Below are 20,024 nucleotides of genomic sequence, written 5' to 3'. Positions count from 1 at the left end.
ATTCTGCTTCCTGGGGTTGGGGGAAAATAGTTCCAGATGCTGGGGAGCAGTGCTTTGCAAGGGTGGGCCCCCAAAATCATGCACTTTCTATTATCCTGAATCCCAGACACCAGAGACTCCGGAACACCAAATCGACTTGGGTGCAGCCCCCTGCACCGTCATTGTGTCCCCCCAAAACTCATCCAAACCCCCCCAAAGCACATCCTAATAGGGGGTACAAACCGCGTACCCCCAACCAACGAGTGAACAAATGAATAAATAAGTATTCTGAGCATCTCATGTCGGGAAGGATGGAACTCCGGACCGCGCACCTCCTAAATCTGCCTTGCCCCTGGAGCAGCCCGCGCCTCTGACCTTTTACCCTCCCGGGGTCAGTTAAACGGGCCCAATTCCCGCCCGCCCAGCGCGTTTGAAAACCGAAAACCCCGCCAGGCCCCGGCGGGCCACCGGTCGGCGCGGCTCGTCCAATCAGCGGCGGCCCCGCCCAGACCCTCCCCGGAGACAGGCGCCGATTGGCTGATCCGAGAGGGCGTGGCCGGGTCAGGCGCCGGCCAATGCCGCCCCTCGCCACCAAGTAACCAATCCCTAAGCGAGCAAATCAGCTTCCTCCGGGGCGGGGCTTGGCGCCGTGGCCCCGCCCCTAGGGTGGTCCTCGGCGGCGGCGGCGGCGACAGCTCAGAGCAGACCCCGCCCGGGCCGCAGGAGGAGGGCGGTGAGTCGGGGTGACCCGGCCCCCCAAGGGGCGGGCGCCGGGCCGAACCCAGAGGTTCCTGGAGGGCTGGGCCGGGCTCCGCCGGGTGACAGGGGGGAGGAGTCGGCTGGGAAACGCTGGAAGGTGGCCGTGGGGACCCGGGAGGTTTTTGGGGTGCTTTGGTTTATCTAAAAAAAAATTTGGGGTGCAGTGCCGTCGACATGCTGCTGGACGAGGTCCACGCCGGAGACCGGCTGAGCGGGGCCGCGGCTCGCGGGGACGTGAGTGAGGTGCGTCGCCTTCTGCACCGGGAGCTGGTGCACCCCGACGCGCTCAACCGCTTCGGCCACACGGCGCTGCAGGTGAGACTCTGGGGACCCCCGCCCCCCCAAAAAAAAGAGCCCCAAATCTCCACCTCTTCTCTCCTCTCTAGACCCCGCCTGGCCCCAAGTGCATGGGGGAGGCAGGTGGGGGAAGGGAGCTGGCCCATCACCCCCAGAGGAGGGAACCCCCGTTTCCTTGGGGACGCCCCAAGATCGAGATACTCCTGAGTGAGGCCTGGAGAAGGGGGAAAATGGGGTTCAGTATTTTGTTTTGTTTTGTTTTTAGATCCCGGCCTCATTGGGGCGACTCTAGCTCTGATTCTTTCTGGCTTGTAAGGCAGGGGATGACCCCCCATATTCCTGGAAAATCGGGGTTTTATTCAACGCAACCTCAAAGAGGAGATTCTTTTGTTCTTCCATCCTCTGCCCCTCAATTCCTAGTTTGTTTATTAAAAGGGCTCAGTGGGGGGATTTTGGGGGTAGGGGCGTTTATTCGATCACCCATTCCTGAGCGGATCTGGTACCCATTATATAGGGGAGAGTCGAATATTCCTCGGAAAATGGGGGTTCACGTTTCTCAGGCATCTGTGGTTCCCTGTGGGATGGGGCACTGATGGTGTTTTCCCATCTTTGGGAAAAGAGGTGTCTCGAATTCTTTCGGGAAGGGCCTTAGATTTCTTGAAAGTATTTTTTTGGGGGAGAGGGGAATCCCAGGAGCGCCCAGGAGACCTCGGGGTTCCTCTGCGTGACTCTCAGTCAATGCTGGAAAAATTTTTAAATTTTTTTTAATGCTGGAAATTTAATACAAGTGACCCCCCCTACTCTGAGTGTCTGATGACTGAGTCCCTAAGATCCTGGGAAACGGGGTGCTGGGGATTCAAACTGGGCTTAGCTGCATACAAGGCATCTTCTTTGACTCCTTTTTGGGGCTCCACATTTCTGGAAAGTTTCTATGGGGTGTCCTCTTGGTGGGAGGGTTATCTGGGGTATAGGGGGATGATGAAATATTTTGTTGTGATTTCTTTTTTGGTTTGCTTTTTTTTTGAGGGACACCAATTTATTCCTAGAGACCTGCTTTTTCTGGGTCTGGAACAGCTGGGGGAGAGACGGGGGCTTGTAGTCAGGGTTTCTCCTTTTATCTTTTTTTTTGGGGGGGTGCCACACCCAGAGGTACTCAGGGATCACTCTTAGCTCTGCGCTCAGAAATTACCCTGACAGGCTTGGATTGGGGGAACCCTATGAATTCCAGGAATGGAACCCTGGCCAGCCGCCTGCAAGGCAAACTCTTTACCCTGCTGTGCTCTTTCCTTCCCCTGGGGTTTTCTCCTTCTAGCAAACCCAACAAGCTTATTTCCTGACCCCCCACTGTCCCCCTACACCCCTTCCTCCCAGGCAATGATGTTTGGCAGCCCGGCCATCGCCCTGGAACTTTTGAAGCAGGGAGCCTGCCCCAACGTCCAGGACGTCTCCGGGGCCACCCCGGCCCACGACGCTGCCCGCACCGGGTTTCTGGAGACCCTGAAACTCTTGGTGGAACACGGCGCCGACGTCAACACCCCCGATGGCACCGGGGCGCTCCCCATCCACCTGGCCGTGAAAGAGGGCCACAAGGCCGTGGTGGCGTTCCTGGCGGCCGAGTCCGACCTGCAGCATGAGGACTCCCGGGGCCTCACACCCCTGGACCTGGCGCGGACACAGGGCGCCCAGGACCTCCTGGACATACTGGCGGGGCACACGGTGGCCCCCCAGTGACGCTGTGACTGTCCCTCCCCGCTCGCTCCCTCCCTTTCTCTCCTCCCTGCAGCCAAGGGGAGCCTAAGTGAACCCACTTCCAAGGAGGACCTGGGTGCAAATCCACCTTCTCCCCAGTTTTTCCAGCCCGGAGGGGGAGAGGAAGGGCTCCCCTAGTTTGTGGCTTGTTGATGTTGATTTCTGGGGGGCTTTTGTGCGAGTGTGTTTGGAGACTGGAGTTTCTCTTGGTTGTGTTTTTTGTTCTATTTCTCACCTCTCTTGTAATGTGTTGATGGGAGGAAGGCTGGAGCAGGCAATGCTTATAAAGAAACGGTTTATTTTACCCCCTCCTCGGCCACCCCGTTTGGGGGGGACACTGAGGCGACCATCTGAGCCCAAAGAGCCAAGAATGAGCATTTAAAAGCCTCGGCCCAGCAGCCATGAGGTCATCGTGGCCTGCAAGTTGGTACCGAGCGGAGCCTCTAGAGGGCACGCTGTTGGAGGGGGGCCTGCGGCCAAGTAGGGGGGCGTGTTCCAGACTTTTGGAGTTGGGGAGGGTCCAAGGCAAAGAAGGGGAGGGAGGAGTGTGATGAGTTTAGTTGGTTCTGATTTGGTTGGAAGCCTTGTCCAGCGTTGGAAAAGCAAAACCTCAAAAAAAAAAAATTAACTCTATTTATTAAGCCTGATTGGAAAAAATGGTGTGTGATAATTTAAGTTTTTTATTTTACCCAATTAAATTAAGATGTGTGCACGATCGCCCGCGATCCGAGGCTTCTGATCCTTTGGGGAACCCCTTTGGGGGGGGGGGGAATGAGGCACCGCCAGGAGGGTTACGTGACGCTCACTTTCGGGGTGCCTTTGGGGGGAGGGGAAAGGCGAGGCGTGCAAATTCCCAGGGTGCTGGCAAGGGGTGAGCCTGGGTGGGGCCGTGGCTTCCTCGGGCGGGTCTGAACGGAAGGAGTGGCAGGAAACCGCGAGCGGTGAAAGGGGCCCCAGATGACAGCTGGGTCCCTCGGGGAGCCCCGGGGTGGAGAGGGCGCTGGGTAGGCGGCGCCTTTCCCAACAGGGGGCGTGTCCGGGAGGCGTGGCCTGTTAGGGCCCCAGAAGGGTGAGTGGGCGTGACTAAGAACATCCGGGAAGCCACGCCCATTACGGTCCCCTTGAAAGGGCGTGGCACGAAGAAGCCCCGCCCCGTGCATCGCGCGCCTGCGCACTCAGACTGCGCGCGCAAGCTGCGCGTGCGCAGTGGTGCCCCGCGGCGCCATGCCGGAACCTCGGGCTCCGTCGTCTCCGTTGCGCGTGAACCAGGCGTTCGCAGCGCGCTACAACCGCTACCGGGAGCGCGAGGAGCTGCAGCGGCGTGAGTAGTGCGCGGAGGGCCGGGGATGCGGGGCCGAGCTGGGGCAGCGTTGCTTAACCCGGAGGATGTTGTGTCCGTGCAGTGAAAGATCGCTACGGGGACCGGGACAGCGGCTCCAGCTCCGGGTCCGACTCGAGCGACGAGCGCGTGGTGAGTTCGAATCCCGCGCGCCCCGCACACCCCAGATTTTCTTTCCTGCTGTTTCTTGCGGGGCCACAGATCATGATTTCTCACGGGCTGATTGCTTCTTGGCTTTGAGCTCAGGGATCATCACTCCTACAGGGCTCCGGGAACCCACAGAGGGTGCCCGAGATCGAACCCGGGTCTGCCTCTTGCAAGGCAGGCGCCTTATCCGCTCCCACTCCGGCCGAAGAACCCCCATATTCTTTGTCCGCGGAAGCATCTTCCCCCCCACCCCCGTGGCATGGAGGGCTGACCACACCCCCCCAGTTATCCCCCGGAGGGACCAACTCCTCCATAGATGAGCCCACCTGGATGGATAGAGCGACCCCCGAGGTTCTCCCAGAATCCCAGCACACAGGAATGATTCGGGGTGACCCCCTCCTCCACCCCATAAGCCTGCACTCCTCTCCCCGGCTTCACTGTCCAGTTCATACCCACCTGCGACTTGCCCCTACCAGGTCAGGCCCTGTAAATGATACCCAGTCCTGCCAAACCCTTTTCTTCTGGCACCTGCCTGTGTCCTCCTGCCCTAGCACTGGAACTCCCCAAAAGTTCAATCTATTCTCTCCTTATTCAGACCCAGCCCCCTGACCCTTGCTAGTATGTGTGTCCAGTCTGGGACCCCACAGCCCTCTTTCCTGAGTCCCCCAGTCCCCACCAGCAACCTGTACCCCTTGCCCCCCTCTCTGACAATCCTCCCACCCGCCTCTGCCCTAGGAGTTTGACCCCCAGCAGGAGCGTGACTTTTACCGGACTCTGTCCCTGTTGAAGAAGAAGGACCCTCGCATCTACCAGAGGGATGCCACCTTCTACCAGCGGACAGGTGTGACAGAGGGCATCTCCTACCAGGGCCTTGGATGGTCCTGGGGTGAAGGGTGGTTTCCCCACACCCAGCAGTGCTGAGTTTCCTCAGGATCCACAGGATCCCCCTGTGGTGTCGGGGATCCAACAGGGGGTCACTTAGAGTTATCTCCGATTATATTAACAGTACTGTGGACACCTTCTTTTTCACCCCAGGAAGCTAGTGACTTGGGGATTTGGATGGGGGGGGCTGTTTCCAGCGGTGTTCAGGGATCCCTGTGGAACAGGTGGGGTCAAGCCCAAGATTCCCACATGCCTGCTTGGCTTAGGATATTGAGGCCACGGGACCCCCCCCCCCGCCCATCCCTGTGGTATTTTTGCCTGTTGAGGGCTGTTATGAATTATTTGGGGTGTCTCTGCTGACACCCCCGAACCTCAGCTTCTGACAGCGACGAGGAGGAAGAGGAGGAGGACCAGTCGGCCACCAAGCAGCGCCAGAAGAAGAAGAAGGTCCAGCCCATGTTCTTAAAGGACTACGAGAGGAAGGTTATCTTAGAGAAAGAAGGGTGAGGAGTCCCCTGAAACATCCTCCCAGGCATCCCGGACCCTGGATGATGAGCCTCGACCCCAGGAGAGTCCAGCCCCTTCTGACTTCACCCATTTTTCTCGCACAGCAAATATGTGGATGAGGAGGATTCAGACGGGGAACTCTCCAGACAGCAGCAGCAGGTAAGGGAGGAACTTGGGGAATTCTGAGGGCGCTGAGGGGGTGCAAGGCCAAGCCTGAGCCCCGTCACCGTTTCCCCAGCAGTTCTCGTCCAAGAGTTACGTGGAGGAACAGAAACAGCTCAAGGAAAGGTGATTTGGGGGGTCCAGGGTGTGATCACTTGCACCCCGTTTGGGTCCCCATCCGCCTTTGTGTCCTGAACCTCATCCCTGGCTTGGACAGCTTCCGGACGTTTGTGGAGGACAGTGAGGATGACGACAGTGCCGGAGAAGGGGGATCCGGCTTGTTGCAGCGACGAGCCAAGACCCAGGAGGAAAAAGTGGGTGCAGAGGAGAGGGAGGTGCAGGGATTCTGGGGCTCTTGCAGAGTCCCACAAAGGTCACCTGGCCCTGCAGGCTCAGGAAGAAGCCGATTATGTGAACTGGCTCAAAGGGCAGCAGGAAACCGGCAGCTCGCAGGGCCTTGAAGAGCTGGTGAGTCTCTTGTAGGGCTTGGCTGGACCCCCACCCCAAATCCCCACCCCTCCAGCTGCCTGCCCTTTCCCTGATGGGCTCAGTTTCTCCATCTGTGAAGTAGGGACAGACCACACACACACACACACACACACACACACACACACACACACACACACACACACACACACCACACACACACACACACACACACACCACCCCTATGGAATGCCGGGGATCGAACCCGGATCCATCATGCGGAAGGCAAGCACCCTCCTCACTGCTCACTGTCCTTTCGCTATGCCCCCAGTTTCAATTAATTAAGTTTAACTGGTTCTACACACACACACACACACACACACACACCCCACACATACACACACACACACACACACCACCCCTATGGAATGCCGGGGATCGAACCCGGATCCACCATGCGGAAGGCAAGCACCCTCCTCACTGCTCACTGTCCTTTCGCTATGCCCCCAGTTTCAATTAATTAAGTTTAACTGGTTCTGAGCCCATGATACGGGGGTTTAGGTTTTTTTTGTTTTTGTTTTTGTTTTTTTTGTTTTTGGCCCACACCCAGCGGCGATCAGGGGTTACTCCTGGCTGTCTACTCAGAAATAGCTCCTGGCAGGCACGGGGGACCATATGGGACACCGGGATTCGAACCAACCACCTTAGGTCCTGGATCGGCTGCTTGCAAGGCAAAGATAGCCACTGTGCTATCTCTCCGGGCCCAGGGGGTTTAGGTTTGACCTTACACACAGCTGACTGGGTTTGATCCCTAAGCACAGAGCTAGGAATAAGCCCCAAACACTGCTGTGTGTGAGGGATCCCCCCCCCAAAAAAAAAAAAAAAAAAACCCAGAGAAGCAACTGCTGAATATCCACAACTCCGTCTGTCCTGCCCAACTGCTGCTCACCCGCTGTTCCCGCTGCCACCACCCCTAACCAGGCTCCTGTGTCCTCCCCCAGACCCACCTCAAGGAATATTGGAACAATCCTGAGTTGGATGAAGGGGAGCGATTCCTGCGGGACTACATCCTCAACAAGGGCTATGAGGAGGAGGAAGAAGAGGAGGAAGAGGAAGAAGAAGGGTAAGTGGATGTGTCCCAAGAGGAAGAAGGCAGCGAAGGAGAAGGTGTTGGTCCTGTTGCCAGAGAGACTCCCTTCCACAAGAAAGAACCTCCAAGTTGGCTGAGGAAGAGGTTGCCCCACTTTGAAATCAGACCCCACCGCTAGGCTTGTGCCTCAATTTTCCCTTTTGCAAAATGGGCACCGTTGCTACAGGGGTTCTTTTTTTGGGAAGGCATTTGGGCCACACCTGGAGGCGGTCAATGGTTACTCCTGGCTCTGTGCTCAGAAATTTCTCCAGCAGACTAGGGGGAACATATGGGATGCTGAGGATCGAATCTGCATCCGTCCGTTTCAATGTGCTGTTCTCCTGCCCCAATCACAGGGGTTCTTCTGGGGGACTTACGTGCCTCCCACGGGCTCACCCTTGGGCTCACATCCTGCAGGGTCCCTGGCGCCCCACTGCAGCTGGCCGTGGAGGACTCCTCGGATGAGGGGGAGCTGTTTCTCCGGAAGCAGGAGGACTTTGAGCACAAGTACAACTTTCGCTTCGAGGAGCCTGACGCCACGTCGGTGGGTGCAGGCGAGGGGGCTCCCCCACCGGGGATTGAGAAGGCACGGGGAACCTAGACTCATCCTTTTTTGGGCTCCTGCTCCTTCCCACCCCCAGGTCAAGACCTTCCCCCGGAACATTGCATCTTCCGTGCGCCGCAAGGATGAACGGCGGAAGGAGCGAAGAGAGGAGACTCGGGAACGCAAGAAGAGGGTGAGTGTGGGGGTGTTGGGAGGAGTCCCCCGCTCCTGATGCACCCTCATCCCATCACCCCACCTTACACACACACACACACACACACACACACACACCTGGTCTGCAGGAGAAAGCTAAGAAGCAGGAGGAGTTGAAGCAGCTGAAAAACCTCAAGAGGAAGGAGATCGAGGCAAAGCTGGAGCGACTCCGCCAGGTCACAGGCAACGCGACATTGGGCCTGGAAGTGGGTGACCTGGATGCTGACTTCGACCCTGCCCAGCACGACCAACTCATGCAGGTGCCCATGCTGTGCTGCCTCAGGGTGCTGCCACAACCTCTCTGGGCCTGTGAGGGTGTCTGGGAACAGAAAGGCGGTGGAGGTGGAGCAGGGAGGAGGGACGCTTACCATAGGGCACCCCAAGAAGGTACAGGAGGGGGGCTGGCTGTGTCGGGGGCTCCTGCTGAATCTCCCCCACTGCTCTGGCAGAAATGTTTCGGGGATGAATATTATGGCACTGAGGAAGAGGAGAAACCGCAGTTTGAGGAAGAGGAAGGCCTCGAAGGTAAGGGGGCTCACTCCAGGACGGAGCTGGTGGGGAGCTGAAGCCCGAAACCCCCACCCTCAGCCCTGCCTTGTCCTCCCCACAGATGACTGGAACTGGGACACTTGGGCTGGCCCAGAGAGGGAGCCACACTGCGAAGACCCCGACTTCAATGTTGGTGCCCGGGAAAAGGGAAGCTCTTGGGGGGTGGGTCCCTGGGTCCCTGAGCACAGCCCTAACCCCGACCTCCGCAGATGGACGCCGACTACGACCCTAGCCAGCCCCTGAAAAAGAAGCGCACAGCCCCTGCCACTGGCAAGAAGAAGCGGAAATCGCCCTTTGCGGCCGCCGTGGAGCAGGAGAAGCCCCAGTTCGAGCCTGGTGAGGGCGGACAGATGGACCAGACGGATGGGTGGATGAATGGATGATGGATGGATGGCAGCCAGATATGAAGCAGGGCAGAGAGATGGATGGACAGACTGACTGTGGGGCGTGAGGGCAGATGAATAGACAGACAGCTGAGTGGATGCGTGGATGTTTGTACAAATGAATGGACAGATAGATGGGTGAGTGTACAGATGAAGGGGTGAGGGTGATCGGACTGACGGGGAGTGAGGATAGACGGATGGATGGATGGATGAATGATTGGGTGGGTGATGGGCAGGGGGGTGAGGATGGACGGGCAGGAAGGCAAGTGGGTGGATTCGGGCCCCAGCAGCCTGACTGTGTCCGAGCAGAGGAGCGGTCCTTCGAGCAGTACCTGGATGAGTACTACCGGCTGGACTATGAGGACATCATCGACGACCTGCCCTGTCGCTTCAAGTACCGCACTGTGGTGCCCTGCGACTTCGGGCTCAGCACCGAGGAGGTGGGGATACAGGGCTCCCTGGGGGGGAAGAGGAGCCAGGGACTGGGCAGGGGAAGGGGCAGGTCTTTGTTTGGTTTCACTCCTGGCTCTATGCTCAGGAGAGCATCTGGGATGTCGGGGATCGAACCTACCGTATTATCCGGCGTATAAGATGACCCTCTAATTTTGCAGTCAAAACATAGGTTTAGGCCTATATTCACTGTATCAGACAGAACGTTCCTGTGCTGCAATTGTATGTACCACAGTGAGCCAATCACAACAAGCAAAGGTCCAAAGGTTATACTGTAATAGACGTCCTCTCTGATTCTGGCCAATCTGAGCAGGCTTTTTACATTGTAGATCGGGTCCAGAGCATTGTCTCATTTGCATGCATAAAAAGCCTGCTTGGGGGGCCGGAGAGAGCATGGAGGTAAGGCGTTTGCCTTTCATGCAGGAGGTCATCGGTTTGAATCCCAGCGTCCCATTTGGTCCTCCGAGCCTGTCAGGAGCAAATCTGAGCCTGGAGCCAGGAATAACCCCTGAGCACTGCCGGGTGTGACCCAAAAACCACAAAAAAAAAAAAAAGAAAGCCTGCTTGGATTGGCTGAGTTAGAGAGACGGTCCCAGCAGCCTTGCAGTGATTGGTGCAGGATCGAGTTGGAAGATTCGTTTTGTGGCAGTATTCAGACAATTTTCGTTTCGTTTAGCGGCATATTGAAACATTTTTTGGGATATACTCAGCATATAAGACGACCCCAATTTTCGGTTGACTTTTTTTTGTTTCAAAAGTCGTCTTATACGCCGGAAAATACAGTAGGTGGTCTGCATGCAGGGCAAACGCCCTCCCCGCTGTGCTATGGCTCACATCGCACCCCCCCGAACCTTTCCTGCAGATCCTGGCAGCGGATGATAAGGAGCTGAACCGGTGGTGTTCCCTGAAAAAGACCTGCATGTACAGGTGAGCGGGGTCCAGGCAGCACCCCACAGTGGGGGCCACTCCCAGAAACCCCAGTCACAACTGAACACCCCCTTCCCACAGGTCTGAGCAGGAGGAGCTGCAGGACAAGCAGGCCTACAAGCAGAAGGCCAAAAACTCGTGGAAAAAGAAGCAGATCTTCAAGTCACTGTGCCCCGAGGAGTAAGTGGGGCACCCTAGAGGGGGTGTGGGGTCTTGCTCTGTGCTACCCCGATCTTGGCCATGGGTTGGGTTGTGTGATCTCGGCCATTCCCTTTCTGGGCCTGTTTCCCTAGAAATGAAGGTTAAAAGGACCAATAGATAGGACAGTGTTGAGGGCACTGACCTTGCATGTGGCTGACCTGGGTTCGAACCCCAGCTTGCCATAAGGTTCTCTGAGTACCCCCGGAACTAACTCCTGCATGCAGAGCCAGGAGTGTGACCCAAAAACAAACCCCCAAAATAGGCAGTGTAGGTTAGGGCAGTAAGTCTGACGGGGCTGGGAAGATGGTCCAGGATAAGGTCTCAAATACCACCAGCAGTGACCCTTAGGATGACTTTTTGTTTTGTGGTCACACCCAGCAGCACTCAGTGGTTACTCCTGGATCTGTGCTCAGAAATAGCTCCTGGCAGGTTAGGGGGACCATATGGGATGCCGTGGATCCCAACCCGGATCTGTCCCAGGTCAGCGGTGTGCAAATCAAACACCCTACCTGTTGTGCTATCACTCCGGCTCCATTTTTATTTTAAGTCTTTGGTGGGGCTAGGTGAGTAACCTGGGGCCTTGCATGAGCCACATTCCTGGCTCATGCTGTTATGTTTGGGGTTTTGGAGGTGACGGGGGGGGGGGGGGGGAGGACACTGGCGCTCATTGAACCCTGATTTGCACCTGGGCACTGCCAGGTGTGGCCCCAAACAAAACCCAAAACAAAACGACTTGTTGTAGGTGATTAGAAAGAAGAAAGGCCCCGGGCAGGCATGTGGGGATATTGGGTGTGGAAGACAAAACCCCAGATCTGAAGCCAGTTCTGAGCCTCACTTTTAGTCCTCAAAATGGGGTCAGGTTGACCATCGTGGCCAAAATCCCAGCACCCCTCTTCCTGCCCACAGGACAGAGACACGCACAGAAGCCGTGGAGAAGCCACAAAAAGATGTGGCCAGTCCCAAGGCCCAGTTGTCCTCACCCAATGGGACCCCTAAGAAGCGACCCAAGCCCAAGAGCCCTCCGGTGCTGGAGAAGTCGGGCCTTGAGGCAACTCCTGAGGAGCCACCAGCCCCTCTGAGGCGCAGGAAGGCCAAGAAGGCGCGTCTGCTGGGCCCGACAGTGACCCTCAAGGGCCGTGAGTTCAGCTGCCAGAGGCTGCAGGCCTTTGGCCTGAACCCCAAAAAGCTGCACTTCCGCCAGCTGGGCCGACAGCGCCGGAAGCAGCAACAGCAGCGTCAAAGTGGCCCATGATGGGCCCAGCCCATATACCCCAGCCTCGAACCTGCCACTGATACCTGTTGGGGCCTCAGCAGCCTCCCCAGTACTGGGCAGCACAATTGGTCAATTCGCAGGACTTTATTTGCCCCCCAGTTCCTCCCAACGCCAGAGAGAGGATATGGGGGAACCCAGGGGCGTCCATTACCATCTACACAGTACATAGTCAGAACCTGAGTGGGTGGGTGCCAGTGGGCTGCCCTCTGCCCAAGGGTCTCAGCTGTGTGAGCCCGAGGGGATGAGGGGGTGGGTCATCCCACCCCCAGGACATAAATAGAAAAATAAATAGTGTCTGTCTTATTTTTTTCCCATTGTCTCCTCCCCCCTATTTCATAAAAACACAAAGTCCTCGGAACTGGGGCGCTTGGCCTTCAGCCTGCCTGGCCTGGGCGGCCGTGGGATGGGCTGGGAGCCGAGGTCGTCCAGGCTGTGGTCCTGAGCGTGGCCCTCGGCCAGCGTGAACATGGGGTACCGCTCCGAGGCGGAGGAGCAGCTGAGGACCTGGTGGGAGGAGGGAGGAGGAAGAGCAACTCAGCACTGACAGCCCAGGGACAAAGCTCTGCCCACCCCAGTACCCACCTCCTGTGATTGGCTTAGCGATGAGCACGTAACCCGCAGGGGCCAATGAGAGGCAGCCTTGGGATTTTTTTTTTCCTGAGTGGGGGAGGCTGAACTAGGGTCTGCCTTCATCCCTGAGCCATTTCTTTTTTTTTTTTTTTTTGGTTTTTGGTTTTTGGGTCAGACCCGGCTGTCTGCTCAGAAATAGCTCATGGCAGGCACGGGGGACCCTATGGGACACCGGGATTCGAACCAACCACCTTTGGTCCTGGATCGGCTGCTTGCAAGGCAAACGCTGCTGTGCTATCTCTCCGGGACCCTGAGCCATTTCTTGAGTGTAGTGATGCTCAGGGCTCTGTGCTCAGGGGTCCCTCCCAGTGGGACTTAGGGGAACCCTTTGAGATGTCGAGGATCGAACCCAGGTTCCCCCAAGGGCCAGGGAAGTGCATAGCTTGGTCACCATCTATACAAATACCTGTAACATCCTGCCCAGCCGCTGGGCCAAACTGTGGGGCTCCCAGGCAGCACCCTAAAAGCTGCACCCACACCCCACCCACCTCACAGGCGGCCCTCTGGCTCACCCTGGTCAGCTCAGAGCAGAGCCTCTCGAACTCTTTACGGTCTCCGGCGTAGAATCCCACGGCACAGCTAGGGTCCATCTTGGAGAAGGCCATTTTTCGGGGGGTGGTGCAGTGGTAGGACTGGGGTGCACCGACAAGGTTGCTCAGGGAGGGTGGCAGCGGCGGCAGCTTCCTTCCCGCCTCCCTTTTCGTGGCAGGATTGGTCCCGGGGTGGGTGGTCAGGGGACACTTGCCCGTCTCACCTCCAGGGGGAAGTTGGCCTGGCTGACATCCACAGCAGGCTGGCAGTAGTGAGGGTCCAGGTAGAGCAGGAAGTCATCTGCAGGGGTGCAGGGGTGAGCAGGAACCAGGGGCGAAGGGGGGTGGGGAGGCGGGGACGGGGCGCTCACCCTGATAGCCTATGAAGTACAGTGAATGGCGAGGTTTGCCCCCCATGATGCCCAGGCACAGCTCTGAGCGCAGCAGCTCCTGTGGGACACAAAGATGGGGGGAAAAGTCAGCGCGAGGCCAACACAGACAACAAATACAGGCGCTGGGGCCTGAGCAATAGCACAAGCGATAGTGTGTCTGCCTTGCATGTGGTAACCTAGGACAGACAGTGGTTCGATCCCCTGGTGTCCCATTTGGTCCCCCAAGCCAGGGGCGATTTCTGAGTGCATAGCCAGGAGTAACCCCTGAGCATCACCGGGTGTGGACCCCCCAAAAAAAACACAGGCCCGACTTCCGGGAGCCTGAGTCCATAGTGTTCAGGGGTACTCCTGGCTCTGCTCAGGAATCAATCCTGGCAGGCTCATGGAACCCCAAGAGATACTGGGGATTGAACTCAAACACCCTCCCCGCTGTTTTGTCACTCTAGCTCCACCAACCAGTCTTTATTTTTGTTTTTTGGGCCACCTCAGTAACTCAGAGGTTACTCCTGGCCCTGTGCTCAGACTGTTGCTGGTGTAATGGGATGTCAGGGATTGATCCCGGGTTGGCCTTGCAAAGCAAAAGTCCTTCCCACTGTTATACTGCTCAGGCCTCTCCTTTATGTGGCCCAGCCTCCCCCTGCCACCATGGGCCTCATTGGCTCCTCTCAGGGTCTCAGGTGTACCCTAGTGCTTTCAGTTTGGTTCTCGAGCTCCTTATCCTGGCATCTTCCGTGTCTTCTCCTCCCAGCAACCCCTCCCTCTTTCCTGTGGCATCTTTCCCAATCCCTCAAGCCCAGGCTTAGCAGTGTCAGACCCCAAAGTGGGCAAAAAGGAGCAGAAAAAAGAACCGGCTTTGCCACCTACTGAAAAAAATCCAGGAAGGCTCCCTGGACTTGGCACCTACCTTCACGCACGGCACGTAGACAGGATTGAGGGTCTCGCCCCCAAGCCGCACGGGCACCAGGATCACCACCGACTTCCACTCAGCCGGCCAGCCCACCAGGCGAGCTACGTCTGCCTTGTACACTGGAAGGGAAAGAGATCTCTCCTTTGCACCCCACAAAGGCTGCTCCTGGGGGCTCCCAGGCTGGGCCCAGCTGTCATCCCATCACCTCCCTCGGGATGGGGGATGACCCTCCCTTTAATAGTGGGAGGAGAGACATTTTTCTGGTACTGCCCTGCACCCCAAGACTCCAGGCCCTTAAAGCAAGGGTTCCAGCCCCATTATTAATTTTTTGTGTTTTGATTTCGGTTCTTGGGCCACACCCGACAGTGCTCAGGAGTTCCTCCTGGCTCCGTGCTCAGGGATCACTCCGAGTAGTGCCTGGGAGATCCTATGGGATGTCAAGGATTGAATATAGATCAGCTGCTTGCAAGGCAAACACCCTCCTTGCTGTGCCATCACTCCTGCACTTCTGACTGGAGCATCTATTTTTTTTTTTTTTTTTTAGTTTTTGGGTCACACCTGGCAGCGCTCAGGGGTTCCTCCTGGCTGTCTGCTCAGAAATAGCCCCTGGCAGGCACGGGGGACCATATGGGACACCGGGATTCGAACCAACCACCTTTGGTCCTCGATTGGCTGCTTGCAAGGCAAACGCCGCTGCGCTATCTCTCCGGGCCAGGAGCATCTATTTTTTTTGGTTGGGGGGCACACCCAACTCAGGAGTTACTCCTGGCTCTGCACTAAGAAATCATTCCTGACAGGCTCTGGGACCATATGGGATGCCGGGGATTGAACCCAGGTCTGTTCCAGGTCGGTAAAGTGCTAAGGCAAATGCCCTGCTGCTGTGCTATCGCTGTGGCCCTGATTGGAACATTTGTGTCCTGATCAAATCCTGATGTTGAGGGGCTGGCGAGGTGGCGCTCGAGGTAAGGTGTCTGCCTTGCAAGCGCTAACCAAGGAAGGACCAAGGTTCGATCCCCCACCCTCGTCCCATATGGTCCCCCCCAAGCCAGGGGCAATTTCTGAGTGCTTAGCCAGGAGTAACCCCTGAGCATCAAATGGGTGTGGCCCCAAAAAACTAAACAAAAAAGACAAATCTTGATGTTGGAATCAAAGATTAGGGAGTATGAAGAGGTGGGGTCTGGGGTGTGGAGAAAGAACTCGGACCCACACAAGGCCACAGGTTTCATCCATGGTGCCTGATTCTGACATTTTTTGTTAGTTTTTATTGGGGGGCAGTGTCTGTAGTGAACCCACCCCCAGTGTTACACATGGAAGGTCAGTGCTCTAGGGCAGAACCCCAGCCCTAAACTTGGCTGGCCCGTTGATCCCTGGACACAAGACAGCCTGGGGTGCGTGCCCCACAACTAAGACCTGCAGGTACCAAAGCCAGGAAGAGCACCCCCTGGTGAGCATGACATGTGACATGTACCCTATAGGGCCACCTCCCTATCCCCAGCCTCACCAGAAGGAAACCGGGAGCACCGAGCCAGGAGTCAACCCTGAGCATCGCCAGGTGTGGCCCTTCTAAAAAAAACCCCAAAATTTAAGTAGCTGTTTGGGGGCTGGAAAGTGGTCCAGTGACTCAACTTGTGGCCGTGTGTCAGAGCACTGTTGGGGCCCATTGCACTGAGCAGCCCTGGACCCCACTTTTGAAAGACTGGGCTTCCAGCTTCCCCATTAGCCTTTACCTGTGCAGTCCTGAGAAACGTACAGCGCCAGGCGGGAAACTTCGGGGTGACTCTCCACAGCTTTCCTGGGGACAGAGGACAGACTGAGTTTCCGGAGAAGAGGTCCAGGGGCCCCCCAGCAGGATGCCGTGTCCTCACCTGAGTATATGTGCCACTAGCGAGGGCCCGTACCAGTCACCCGCCTTCTTGCCTGAGCTGTGGCCGAGCTCCACCAGCTGGTGGAGGCCGAAGGGGGCCTGGGGATGGTCAGCAAACCAGGACACAATTTGCCGGTGGCATTGCTCCTGCTCCTGCCCCAGCTCGGGGACACCCTGGGACATGCGCAGGGACCCTCGTCGAGCACGGTTCCGGAGGGGAGAAGCCCGCGCTGAGGGCTCGGAAAGCATCAGGCCTGCAGCCCCGGACCATGTCCAGTCTGGTGGGGGCAGAGGGCAAAGGTCAGAGGACACTTGCTCTCATCTACTTGGGCATTACCATACAGCTTTCAACTTCTGGGGGGGCCCCAGGGGAGCCTTACAAGCAGGGTTGGGGGATCAGGAACCATTCCTGGATAACGGGGCCAGGCGGCTAGTGCTCAGGTGCATCAGAGCTAGGGCTTCGGGTTCAGGCTGTGCCCGGGATTGAACTTGGGGTATCAGCGTCTAGGACCATCAGTGCCCCTGGTTCCTAAGTTCTCTCCCTGGTGCCTAAATTCTCTCCCTAGCCTGTTTTTAAACTTGTTATTTGAAGTGACTTATTTTTTTTTTTTTTTTTTTTGGTTTTTGGGCCACACCCGTTTGATGCTCAGGGGTTACTCCTGGCTATGTGCTCAGAAATCGCCCCTGGCTTGGGGGGACCATATGGGACGCCGGGGGATCGAACCGTGGTCCTTCCTTGGCTAGCGCTAGCAAGGCAGACACCTTACCTCCAGCGCCACCTACCCGGCCCCTGAAGTGACTTATTTTGATGGGGGTCACAACTGATAAGGTTTGGGACTATTCCTGTAGCCCCAGGGCTGCTCTAATGTATTTGTGGGGAGGAGTGTCCATGCTGTGCAGGCTTCAAACCCTGCACCTGCCTGGCATGAATAAGCTCTGGCCCTTTGAGGTATCAGATTCAACTTCCCACACTTTCCAATTCCTTTTTTGTTTTGTTTTTGTTTTTGTTTTGGGCCACACCCGGCGGTGCTCAGGGGTTACTCCTGGCTGTCTGCTCAGAAATAGCTCCTGGCAGGCACGGGGGACCATATGGGATGCCAGGATTCGAACCAACCACCTTAGGTCCTGGATCAGCTGCTTGCAAGGCAAACGCCACTGTGCTATCTCTGCGGCCCCTGTTTTTTGTTTTTGTTTTTTGGGTCACTACCCGGCAGCGCTCAGAGGTTACTCCTGGCTCTACGCTCAGAAATCGCTCCTGGCAGGCTCGGGGGACCATATGGGATGCCGGGATTTGAACCACTGTCCTGCATGCAAAGCAAATGTCTTACCTCCATGTTATCTCTCCTGCCCAATTCCTTTTTAATTTTTTTCTTTCATATTTTGGTTTTTGAGGTTTCCCCTGGCAGTGCTCAGGATGGACTCCTAGTTCTGCGCTCAGAGCTCACGCCTGGTTGTGCTTGGCGAAAGCTATGATGCGCTCTGCGCCCAGGATCACACCCGTGTCAGTCACTTACAAGGCCAGCACCCTCCCCAATGTCCTATGCCTTCCTGAAACTGCCTTTTTCTTTTTTGGGGGGTGGGGTGGGCCACACCCAATGATGTTCAGGGGCTACCCCTGCTCTGCGCTCATTTATTGATCCTTGGGCCAGGGCCATAGCACAGCGCAAGGTGGGGGAAGACATTAGCCTTGCACACAGCTAACCTGTGTTCAATCCCATAGGGTCCCCTGAGCCTGCCAGGAGTAATTTTGTTGTTGTTTTAGACCCTCCATGGACCTTCTGCTCCTCACACCCGCACCCCTGAAACATTGTTCCCCCACACGCCCCCAGTGGGTCCCAGGGCTTTGCCTGCTCACCTCTAGGCAGTAGGTGTAGCAGCAGGCCCTGCGCTAGCATCATCTGCCCACTTCGTAACATGCACCCCCATCCACAGTCCGACGTCAGGTGGCCCTGGGCCAGCGGTGGGAAGTCCCTGCGGTAGGTGAACCATAGGCGAGACACAAAATCCCGCTGGAAACGCTGAATGTCGCCTAGGAGAGTCGCCTGTCAGCGGCCGCCCCTGCCGGGCCACCAGGAGTGAGGGGGTAGGGTACGATGAGTGGGTAAGGGGTCGTCACACACCCTACACTCCACACCCCCAGCTCACCTTCACCCTCAAAGCGATAGCGGCGGCCACAGAGGTGCACACTGGAGATCTTGCTGAAGCTGGTCCGGCTTTTGACAGCCCAGCCTGAAGAGGCAGCAGTCATGCATTAATGGGGTTCCCCTCTCCAACTGCCAGGTACTTGCAGTCCAAGCCAAGTCCAGGCCCTTATCTGTGAAATTCGGGGAGAGTGGGGGGACCCAGGGAAGCTACGCCTTGGGGCTGTCATAACTTTAGGGCTTATGCCTGGATGGGGCGTGGAAGCGCTTTGCTGGGCGGAAGCAGCAGCAGGAAGCAAGTTCCCTGCTCCACCTGGGCAGGCAGGACAGGACAGGGCAGGCCAGGCCAGGCCAGGCCGGGTGGGGAACCCGCAGGTGACTCACGGATGGGAAACAATTGCACAGAATTTGGGGAGCTTGGAGAGTCAGTCCCCTTGGACTCTCACCCACCCAATCGGAGGCCCTGGGAGGTCCTGGATCCCCCTGAGGGTCCCCCCCAGCTCTGTCCCCCTGCAGCCTCACCGTACTTAACGTTGTTCCAGGCCGTCAGGAACTTGGCCTTTAACTTGTCCACTTCGTCCGGCTCTTCCTGAGCCGGGCCGCTGGCTCCAGAGGGCCCCAGGCCGTTGGGGTTGGGGCTGGGATTGGGGTTGGGGTCCGGGCCCCGGGGACCCCGCGGCCTGCGGCTCTCGGGCCGGCGCGCGTCCTCGGGGCTCCCGCTCCGGTACTGCGCGGCGGCGGGCGACACGGAGTTCATGGACGCGCCGGGAGGACGCAACGAGGCCCGGCCGCGGGGCTTACTCGGGCCCGGCCGCGGCGGCCGATCCGCGGGACCCGCTGCGGTTCGCGATCACCACAGCCGCCGCCGCCATCTTCGCGGCCCCGGTCCCGGGGAGGCCCCGCCTGACGCCCCGCCCCGGCCCGGCCCCCAAACCTGCGCTCGGCGCCCCGATCCGCACCACCCCGCACCCCGGATCACACGCCCCGCGTTATCTCAACGGCGCAGGCGCGCCCGAGCCCTGACAGGTCCTTATCGGAGACCCCAGAGACCGAGCCCCGCCCCTGGGCCCGAGGACACGCCCACTTGGCTATAGCCACGCCCCAGGCCTGGTTCCCCGCCCCTGAATGGTCCGGGCCACGCTCTAGACCCGCCCCTAACGTGAAGCTGCGCCCCATTCCGGAGGCCACGCCCCATGATCTCTATGCCCGTCCCGGATGTAGACGCCACGCCCCTAGGACGCTATGCCCCGCCTCTCCCGTAAATGCTCCGCCCCAATCCCGGAGGCCACGCCCCTAATGGCTATGGGCCACGCCCCCTGTGGAACAGTTAAGTCAGCCCAGCTTTGCTGGGTTCCCCTGATTTTTTTGTACCCGCTGACTGGCATCATCCCCAAACAGATTCCCAGTGCCACCTCTGTCCTCCTTTGTGCCACTCCTCCAGCCCCTCAGCTCTCCCCTACTCAAGCCTCCTCACCTCTGCGTGCCTCAGTTTCCAAGATCCACCATCACTTGCCCACCCAGACATTCATTCACGCGTGGAAACCCTTGGGGTAGACACCCACCAGTACCAGTTGCAGACAACTGTAGGACAAGTGCTGCTCAGTCTGATTTATTTATTTTTGTCTTTTTGGGGGGCCAATGAAT

At 57.7% G+C, this 20,024-nt stretch overlaps 3 protein-coding genes across 3 annotated transcripts; 2 read left to right on the top strand and 1 right to left on the bottom strand.

Moving 5' to 3' along the window:
• Positions 1–726: 726 nt before the first annotated feature.
• Positions 727–2,983, top strand: CDKN2D (cyclin dependent kinase inhibitor 2D). The gene is made up of 2 exons (XM_049788459.1): positions 727–1,053; positions 2,407–2,983. The coding sequence occupies exons 1-2, from the start codon at positions 913–915 to the stop codon at positions 2,764–2,766; spliced, it is 501 nt and encodes a 166-aa protein (XP_049644416.1). The 5' UTR covers positions 727–912; the 3' UTR covers positions 2,767–2,983.
• A 1,025-nt stretch (positions 2,984–4,008) lies between these two features.
• Positions 4,009–12,223, top strand: KRI1 (KRI1 homolog). The gene is made up of 19 exons (XM_049788465.1): positions 4,009–4,105; positions 4,188–4,255; positions 5,006–5,111; positions 5,529–5,655; positions 5,764–5,818; positions 5,898–5,947; positions 6,039–6,135; positions 6,212–6,289; positions 7,249–7,370; positions 7,794–7,920; positions 8,018–8,113; positions 8,223–8,393; positions 8,583–8,658; positions 8,744–8,811; positions 8,892–9,018; positions 9,375–9,505; positions 10,378–10,442; positions 10,524–10,622; positions 11,550–12,223. The coding sequence occupies exons 1-19, from the start codon at positions 4,009–4,011 to the stop codon at positions 11,893–11,895; spliced, it is 2,106 nt and encodes a 701-aa protein (XP_049644422.1). The 3' UTR covers positions 11,896–12,223.
• On the bottom strand, positions 11,986–19,319 carry ATG4D (autophagy related 4D cysteine peptidase). The gene is made up of 10 exons (XM_049788449.1): positions 18,903–19,319; positions 18,385–18,468; positions 18,095–18,268; positions 16,241–16,517; positions 16,103–16,167; positions 14,373–14,494; positions 13,448–13,526; positions 13,301–13,377; positions 13,059–13,178; positions 11,986–12,420 (listed from the first exon to the last, which is right to left on the bottom strand). The coding sequence occupies exons 1-10, from the start codon at positions 19,135–19,137 to the stop codon at positions 12,250–12,252; spliced, it is 1,404 nt and encodes a 467-aa protein (XP_049644406.1). The 5' UTR covers positions 19,138–19,319; the 3' UTR covers positions 11,986–12,249.
• Between the last annotated feature and the right edge of the window lie 705 nt (positions 19,320–20,024).

This window comes from Suncus etruscus, chromosome 15 (genome assembly GCF_024139225.1).
Source record: "Suncus etruscus isolate mSunEtr1 chromosome 15, mSunEtr1.pri.cur, whole genome shotgun sequence".
NCBI classification, from domain to species: Eukaryota; Metazoa; Chordata; class Mammalia; order Eulipotyphla; family Soricidae; genus Suncus; species Suncus etruscus.
Note: the sequence above shows the minus strand (reverse complement) of the source record. Positions and strands in the feature narration are given on the sequence as shown.

What these genes read in the sequence shown, in the direction of transcription:
- CDKN2D (XM_049788459.1), top strand. Translation starts at nt 913, where the DNA reads ATGCTGCTGGACGAGGTCCACGCCGGAGACCGGCTGAGCGGGGCCGCG. An exon ending in TCGGCCACACGGCGCTGCAG is followed by an intron (nt 1,054 to 2,406) that starts GTGAGACTCTGG and finishes CCTTCCTCCCAG; the next exon opens with GCAATGATGTTTGGCAGCCC.
- KRI1 (XM_049788465.1), top strand. Translation starts at nt 4,009, where the DNA reads ATGCCGGAACCTCGGGCTCCGTCGTCTCCGTTGCGCGTGAACCAGGCG. An exon ending in TCTCCAGACAGCAGCAGCAG is followed by an intron (nt 5,819 to 5,897) that starts GTAAGGGAGGAA and finishes CCGTTTCCCCAG; the next exon opens with CAGTTCTCGTCCAAGAGTTA. An exon ending in AGCACGACCAACTCATGCAG is followed by an intron (nt 8,394 to 8,582) that starts GTGCCCATGCTG and finishes CTGCTCTGGCAG; the next exon opens with AAATGTTTCGGGGATGAATA.
- ATG4D (XM_049788449.1), bottom strand. Translation starts at nt 19,137, where the DNA reads ATGAACTCCGTGTCGCCCGCCGCCGCGCAGTACCGGAGCGGGAGCCCC. An exon ending in CTGGAACAACGTTAAGTACG is followed by an intron (nt 18,469 to 18,902) that starts GTGAGGCTGCAG and finishes CTGCCTCTTCAG; the next exon opens with GCTGGGCTGTCAAAAGCCGG. An exon ending in GCTACACCTACTGCCTAGAG is followed by an intron (nt 16,518 to 18,094) that starts GTGAGCAGGCAA and finishes TGCCCCCACCAG; the next exon opens with ACTGGACATGGTCCGGGGCT.